The 8,737-nt window shown below is 39.8% G+C and overlaps 1 protein-coding gene across 1 annotated transcript; it reads right to left on the bottom strand.

Moving 5' to 3' along the window:
* Positions 1-1,323: 1,323 nt before the first annotated feature.
* Positions 1,324-8,318, bottom strand: C1GALT1C1 (C1GALT1 specific chaperone 1). The gene is made up of 2 exons (XM_060087881.1): positions 8,116-8,318; positions 1,324-6,036 (listed from the first exon to the last, which is right to left on the bottom strand). Exon 2 carries the CDS (start codon positions 6,029-6,031, stop codon positions 5,075-5,077), a length of 957 nt encoding a protein of 318 aa, XP_059943864.1. The 5' UTR covers positions 6,032-6,036; positions 8,116-8,318; the 3' UTR covers positions 1,324-5,074.
* Positions 8,319-8,737: the final 419 nt, after the last annotated feature.

Genomic DNA, 8,737 nt, shown 5'->3' with positions numbered 1-8,737 from the left:
TACATAAAACACTTGGAATTAATTCAGAACTTGTAAAAATACTTGAGTGGTAAAGTGTTAAAACAGTCAAGAGAAATATTCTTTGACAAAGAGATTACATGCTAGAAGAGACTTTTTCTACCTTCCATTCATACTTCACGTATAAAGAATATACACTCAGAATTTGCCTAAACCTCCCTACCTCCCTCCCGCAAAGCCTATTTTGCAGAAAATCTCCCATCACATTTCATAAAATGTTAATCTTGGCCCACAGTTGCATCAGCATCTTTGTTTATGGGCTATTGGAGAGAAGTGTAAGTTGGTCAAGCCTCTATTCCACAGTGGGAAAATATGGGTAGGATTAGAATGCAGTAAGACTGGGTTGCTTGCAGTGTGCTTCTAAGGAATGTTCCGTTTCCCTCTTCATCAGCAGGGTATTCTGGGAGAATCTTTTGAAATTGAACTTAGTCCTGAGGTCAGAACTTTTTCTGTCACCTTCAAGCTAGGTGATTTGTGACCATTTAAAGGTTATACCATTTAGAAGCCTTTCCTGGATTTTTAAAGAAAAGGATACAAGGGGGCGGGTTGGTTAAGTGGGGGAGATTAGGGTATAGAGTGTAAGTGCAAAGGCAGAACTAGCAGCTGCTTTGTGACTATCAATACATCCAAAAGATAGGTCAGGAAAAGGATTAGTGAATATTAAAATTGACAGGAGCAATTTGGTTCAATTATAATCTAAGGAAAAAGGCTGAGGGGTCTAATCGATATTTTACTCCAGATCTAATGAGTTAATTTTGAGAAGGAGGATCCAATGACTTAATTTTGAGAAGGAAGATCCAGTGATGGAACTCATGTAAAGAGATGGCCTGGGGCCTGCTAAAAGCAATTTCTGTAGCCTTCAAGACAACCTGAAAAATAAACAGGCCTTTTAGAAGAAACTTCAAGTTTTCTCCCATTCACATGACAGCCCCGGGGTGGGGTGTTGTCTCACACTTCTGGAATTGGTTAGATCTGTGCTGTAACTGTAAAATACACACTGGATTTTGAAGACTTAATAAAAAAAAAGAATGTAAACTATCTCATTTTTTCTGTTGATTACATGTTGAAATGACAATATTTTGGATATATTGGGTTAAGTAAAATATAATACTAAAAGTAATTTCACCTCTGTCTTTTTTAATGTGGCTACTAGAAAATTTTAAACTACACATGCAGCTCCCATTATATTTCTATTGGATGGCATTGGGATGGAGAACAGGCAGTATTCCCTGAAGCTTCCTTCTGGAGGTGAATACCTTAGAGTGGTAAATATGGAAAAGAAGATTCTCAGTACCAGTATTTAAAGTCTTCCATTGGGGGGAGGGATAAGTTGGGAGATTGGGATGGACATATACATGCTACTATATATAAAATAGATAACCAACAAGGACCTACTGTATAGCGCAGAGAACTCTGCTCAATACTCTGTAATGGCCTATATGGGAAAATAATCTAAAAAAGAGTGGATGTATGTATATGTATAAGTGATTCGCTTCACTGTACACCTGAAACTAACACAACATTGTAATCAACTATACTCCAGTAAAAATTAATTAAAAAATAAAGTCTTCATCAAGTTAGGACCACTTTTCCCCTTTTCCCCTCAGATGGTATGGGGTTGGTGTTTTGACTGTTAGAACATCCCCATTTATTCAGCACTTTGAGTACCTCTGTGGATGTCTCTTATCAGTCATTCATTAGAAGCATTTCTTACTTTTTTCCAAACACAAGCCTGTCACATAATTAATGGCATCCATCCTCACTCCCATCCATCGATCCATTCATAGAAAATCTGAGTCTTATTTTTAGGCCCTGCTCTTCCTGCCAGGGCTTTCACTAAATTGCCAAAGCAATGGAAAAACCAATGTGGCCATTCTTGCATGGAATCAGTGAAAACTACCAAAGAAATGGGAATTATGTGGGTTAAGAGAAATAGCACTTATCAAATTGAGGACTTTTAAGGCAAAGAGGACCACCATATTCTAATAGTAAACAATGGCTTGTTTTATTGCTCGTGCAAAGCTTACATGAAATGATTATTTGACTCTCTGTATGAATCATGTGTTTGGGCTCTTTTTGCTTTCCACAAAATACCAGGTCTAGTGTTAAGCTCATAGTGTTAAACTCAATATATACAAGGAGTAGTATAGTATATAGATTCCACACTAATAAAAGTGGACTTTTCTTTCTATTATGCTAGAGACCCCAGACATACACCATCATTTCATACTTTCTAAATAAGTCATTTCCCCCATTACCCTTTGAATACTTTATAGTATTTTATCTTTGATGATATTGGAATTGAGTGATTTTTTCATTAGACTTTGGGGGACTCCTTGGTGGGAAGGTTGGCAAAACCTTCCCTGAATTTCTTTGAATGCCAAAAGAAAGCTAAACTTTTACAAACAGGCTCTTCACATAAACACTCAGACATGCATTGAATGCATCAATCCAAGTCAGATAGCACTAAAAGGAACACAATATTTTAACCGAGTGGAAAATTAGTGGTACACCATTACTAAACTCTGTGCTTTCAGTAACTTTTCTAATATAGGTGTTCCCTGAATCTGGGCATTATAAATCAGATTTGATACACAAGCAGTTTTTTAGCTACATTAAAAAAAAGCCAAGGGGTCTAATCTATATTTTGCTCCAAATCCAATGTTTTGAGAAAGAAGGTCTAGCGATTGAACTTGTGCAAGGAGATGGCCTGGGGCCTGCTGAAAGTCAGGTTGCAGTTTCCACTGCATTCAAGAAAACCAGAAAGATAAATATAACTTTTAGAAGAAACTTGAAGTTTTCTCTCATTCACATCTCAGCCAGTGGGCCTCACACTTCCAGAACTGGTTACACCTGTGTTGTCCAATATAGTAGGCATTACCCAACCATATGTAAAATATATTCACAATCATGATCAATTCCCATTAGACCTCCATTCTTCCCGATTCTCTTCCCAATAACAGAGTGGAGTTAGGGTTATGGTTTTTGGCTGTTGAATGCATGATGATCAAATCTGTAACCATGACTTCTGTAGCACAATTTTCTGCGTTACTGATTCCAATTTTATCTACAAGACTAGGTACAAATAAGTTCAAGGAGACAGCATATTATTTAAGACAACTAACATTTTATAAAGGAATACTCACGTATAAAAATACAATCAAGGGTTTCCCTGGTGGCGCAGTGGTTGAGAGTGCCTGCCGATTCAGGGGACACGGGTTCATGCCCTGGTCCGGGAGGATCCCACATGCCGTGGAGCGTAAGCCATGACCACTGAGCCTGTGCATCCGGAGCCTGTGCTCCACAACGGGAGAGGCCACAACAGTGAGAGGCCCGCATATAGCAAAAAACAAAAAACAAAAAACAATCAAGAGCATCAATTTGGTTTAAAAAGCAATTGTTACTTTAGTACCCACTAGGAAATCAAACAATGGAATGCATTTTCTGATATATTTATTACAACTATACCTTGATACACTAATGTAATTGAAGGTGATAAATACAGTAGAAAAAGTTTTAAGATACTGGTGTTGGGGGCAATGTGACACTTGTAAACTGGGTGTCACACTCAGTGAGATACTGTTTATCATTGCACTCACACTGAATATGATTTGGTTTGTAGTAATTACATCTGAGACCACATATTTGGGTGCTTGATAAAAGGGTTTTATTATTTTTCAAAACTAATAACCTTTCATTTTAATCAAGAGCCCCAGTGAGGAAAATCTATAAATTAAAACAAAGGGTTTTACATACTACTCTGATGATCAATAATTTGAAGCCCAAGGCCCTCTTGAGGAAATTCTTCCTGGCTTGCAAAAGCTGTGGGAGACCATTAACATCATGAGGCCAGTTACAAGAAAAATTAACCTCTAAAATGTCATGGTTTCACACCCTATGGGGGCTTATGGATCTGACTTAATATGGCATGTGCAGGCCCGATTTTAGGACAAGTCAGCTCCAAGTGTTTCACACATTTATAAACACAGAAGCTGTTGTATCCACCATCCATAAAGCTTTTGGGTAGCCACTGAAATCAGGCAAATGGCAGAGTAATCCAAGGTGAATGGTGAGGTTAAGGCCTCCACACCAAAAACCGTTGGATATGGTGCAATCATGAACATGGGGAAAATCTCAAAATTTGAACAGGTAAACAAAAGCCAGGACAGAATCAATTCAAGTAAGTGAAACTGCCAGACTTCCGAAAGGAGTTCTTCAAAGAAGACTTCCACAGAACTTGTTTGCTCTGCAGGAGTAAATAAATCTCAACTGATATATTTTTATCCAAGCCACAGCTGAGAGCTTGATTAACTGGGAAACAATACAGTTAAATGACATTACATTCTTTATAGTCACGACTCCAATATCTGCATAGAGAAGTACAGAGGGTTACACTGAAATTGTGTATGCTGAGGGATGCCACTGAATTAGCTCCCAGGAAAATTATTAACCTTTATAATTAATTTTCACTTTTTCTCTCAGGGATAGATTTCAACTTTCACTTTAACAGTGGTTGGGAACATTCCCTTTATTGCTTGGTTGTGTATTTTGAGAAAGCAAATCCATTGGCACTTGCGAAGGCTTAGAACATAAACTAACATTAGAAGTAACAGAAACACATAGCTAAAAGTTTTACTTTAATCACAAATTCACAACTAGAGATTTCATTTGCGTATCTTAGAAAGCTAAAAAGACATGTTAACTTTTTTAACCAATCAGCAAAAACATGTGCCACACAGATTTTTAATGTTCATAATTTAGAATTTATCACATAAATATATTATTTATAAATATATCCTTTATTTGTAAAATTATTATTCTTAAAACATTTCTTTCCAACACAGTTGAAATTTTCATGTGTGTTTTAAGGGAAAAAAACCCACCCTATTTTAAAATGTATTACTAAACTTCAATGTGCGAATAAACCAGTGCCACCAAACTGAAAAAGAAAAAAAAAAAGAACAGAAACATACTGCTGTGTTGGATATGCAGTTGTTAACTACAAATAACACCACCACATGTCCTATATGGTGATCATATACATGCTCGTTTCTTCTCAGTCATTATCAGAACCATTTGGAGGTAGGAAAACCAACGCATCATTGAAAATATGCCCAAATGCCCTAAGACGGTATACCCCGTACATCATTACGTGCATCTGATTAGGCGTCAGTCCATTAAAAGTAACAGCCATATCTGAACAACATCCTTCTACTACCTGGTTGGGGTGATTAGTCATTGCCTCTTTAATAAAAAGCCCAACAGACTTGGTGTTAAATACATCTTTTCCTTCAGCATCTTCTGCATTTTCTGCAAATACTCCAGCGTATTTCAGGCAGACTGCTAGCTGCTTATCTTCAGATATCTTCCAAATCATCCCTCCCTGTTCAGGACACTTTTCAGGAATACTTAGAAGGCTGTTAAGTCTTTTCATTGATTCTACACTTAAGACAATTCCTCCTTCCATACTCACATACTCGAGGTCTCCAGATTTTATAGTGTGGCCTAGATAGAAAGGTTGTGATGGATCCTTTTTTAACAAAAAGTACTTTAAGTTTTCAATAATAGCAAACGTCGTGGGGCGTGCAAGGAAGAACCAGTTGTATTGGTCTCTATATTTATCAAAGGCGTATTTGTAAGCTTTTCTCATCATTAACCACACGTCATTTGTTTCCATGTTAATTGACTCAAACACTTTAACATTTTCGGAACTGAAGAATTCTGCTTTGTCACAGTGTTTGGTCCAAGTCTCCTTCACTGCAGCCCAGAGACTCACATCTTTGGGTTTGACAAGGATAATACAGTATACTCGAAAGCTCTTACTGAGCTCCATGCGTTCATCCTCTGAAATTTTCAAGATATCTTCTTTATTAGGAGCTTGTAGGTGATGATGCTCATGGTGGTGCATTCTATTTCCATGACCAATCCTAATGTGTCCTAGCATAGTGATCAAGGCACAGAAAATGCTTCCAAGCATTACACCCTTCAAAAATGAACTGCTTTCAGAAAGCATTTTTCCTATAAAGAAGAAAAAGATCCTTAGGATACTTAATAGAAAAGGAGTCTAGTGATTTGATTTGATATTCCCCCTATACTTACATTTTGCTCTTAATGTTAAAAAAAAAGGCTCCCAAGCTTGAAATCGAGTCAATGCAAGTAGCACAAGAGAGTCTTAAGAATTTTTGCTTCCAATGATAACTGATTACTGTTCGGTACAAAGTGGAACTTTGCAGCAACACCTTGCTGCCATAGAATTTTCTGGGAGGCTATTTTTGCACTTCATCTATAGGGATTTAATTAACCAAGTACTAAACCAAAGCACTAACCCCAGAAACTGATATTACAGAGGTTGTCTGTCCACCATTCTCTTTAAAGGAATTTCATTTCACAAGCTTGCATTTTATTACTTAAATACCTCTGCGGATATAAATGGACTTTTACAACAAAACCTTAAATTGAAGAGATAAAACCACCTACAATTGGTAAATCACCAATGGTGTCTGTGCTGGCCTCTGTTCTCAACCTAGTGCTTTATTTAACTGATGGCTGCTGTCCTTAAGTGTTTTGAGTACATCTTGGAATTGATACCATATATGTTAATATTTACCCTTTTGTTCCTAAGACTAAATGGTTTCCAATACAGTATGTCAACTAACTGATGTATAATAATAAAAGCCCATAATGAAAATAGCTAAATTATTTGGATGAGAACTGAGTCAATATAGGCATATCTGGGGACTATTAATGAACATTTTTATTTCCTCCAAAGGCATTTTCTTATTCTTTGGGGAAGTAAAAAGGGAGAAGTCTACACTTTTATTTCAGTTAGAAATTAAAAGAAACCCAACATTAAATACAACTGTTGAGATTTTCCCAATCTCCCTTCTATCTCCACAAGGAATGTTCCACTGAGCTACTTAGATTTTCCCTTTGTTTCTTAAAGTTGAAAGTGGCCTTAGAAGCTATCTAATGTCACTTTTCTCATTTTACAGATAGGGAAACAGAGGGTCCACAGAGGTTAGGTAACTGACCCAAAGTCACAGTCAGCAATAGAACTGAACTAGAAATCAGATATCCTGGCATCAGTTTAATGGTTTTTCTATTACAGAATAAAGATCTCAACAGTGCTTCCACCCATATTATTGAGAATTTAATAAAAAGTTACTGCATAACCTTGTTTTCCTACAAATGGAAAAACATGTAGGATCTGTTAACCATAATTGATATTTTGCATCCAGCATCACCGTACTGCTACAAGGAAACCATCCCTTGGTTTTCTTCTAGAGGAAATGGACTTTGACCTCCATTACCTTAGAAGGACAACGTGTGGAACAACCTGACAGATGTAATTCCTAAAGAGGGGTGGGGAGTCAGGTGGGAAAGAGGCAGGACAGCTTTCCTGTGTCACTCACAGAACTTGGTCAGCAAACACAGCTCTAATAAGGAAAAGAAAATTCACAGGAAACAAACTCTGCTTGTTTTAGAATTGTCAGATGCACTCCAAAATGAATTATTTTATATAGGATTTTGGCATTTCATATTACACAATTTTCAATATGTCTGGCCATTATATAATAATTTACTAGTGTCTCTTAGATTGATAATGGTATATGTATGTCAGAATTCTTCCTGATGGGGATACTACTTATGAGTCATCTGCACAAATTTTTCTAAGGAGTAGCATCTAGAGGTGCACATGATAGGATATTTGGTGCAGAGGCAAGGGAAACTTAAAACCGCACACGAGCACAAGCGAGGCAGAAACGACCAGAGTGGTTTTTGAAATGAATCCTTTTAGATGAAGGCGGTTGGGGTGGAGTATGGAAAAGGGAGGAGGATGAAATGGAGAACAAAAGTGAGGGAGAGAACATGGTCATCTCAACACCCCAAGGAGGGGCCGAGGGAGCGCCTCTAGGAAGCCGGCGCTCTATCTACCCCCCTCACTGTTCCTCACACTGCACCTGCCCGGACACACCGCGTGGAGTACGCTGGGAATGGGCCAGGGCCCAAGCCTTCCCCGGAGAGGGGCGGGGTCAGGCCGCTCCCGGGGCTGCTCCGCGGGCAGCTCCAGGTGCGGGCCGATGCCCCAGCACTCACCCGCGTCTAGAGCGGCTCAGGGGCGGGAAAGCGCAGCCGCGCACGGCTTTCCTCTCACGTTCGCGCGCCACTCGGTTACGTTCCTGGTCGGGCTGCTCTAGATGCAGGCGGTTTCTTCTCGTTGGTTTCGCTAAAGGTGGTGAGGGCCCGGAAGTAGACGCCACAATGGCGCGGGCAGCGGGGCGGGGCAAAGGAGCCCTAGGCCAGGCGGAGCCGCCCGCCCGCGCCGACGTCGGAAGGGCCCGCACGCACGCAGCGCGCCCTTTCTCCCCGCCCCGTGCCGAGTTCAGAGAAGCGCGTCCTGCTGGCGTGACCCGCACGCTCACCCGTACCCAATGGGACGCCCAGAGAGGCGTGCGTGCGTACGACCGGCTGACACGTCCCACCGCTTCATTTTCCGGTTGTGGAAACTGCGAGAGCGAGGTAGAGTGTTTCACCTGACTGAGATCGTGTCAGGTCTCTCGGTGGTTTCTGACAAGCACCTGAGGCACTGCACCCTCCCATTGACAAGAGGGCGCTCCACCCAGTACTGGGCTGGGATTAAATGCAGGCCAATAGTCGTTGAATTATGAGGACAAAGATCACTAAGGTTATTGGAACGGCATCTGAAGCCCCACTGTCC

This window comes from Mesoplodon densirostris, chromosome X (assembly GCF_025265405.1).
Source record: "Mesoplodon densirostris isolate mMesDen1 chromosome X, mMesDen1 primary haplotype, whole genome shotgun sequence".
In the NCBI taxonomy this organism is placed as follows: domain Eukaryota; kingdom Metazoa; phylum Chordata; class Mammalia; order Artiodactyla; family Ziphiidae; genus Mesoplodon; species Mesoplodon densirostris.
The sequence above is the reverse complement of the archived record's forward strand: the minus strand, read 5'-3'. Positions and strand labels throughout refer to the sequence as shown.

What these genes read in the sequence shown, in the direction of transcription:
- C1GALT1C1 (XM_060087881.1), bottom strand. Translation starts at nt 6,031, where the DNA reads ATGCTTTCTGAAAGCAGTTCATTTTTGAAGGGTGTAATGCTTGGAAGC.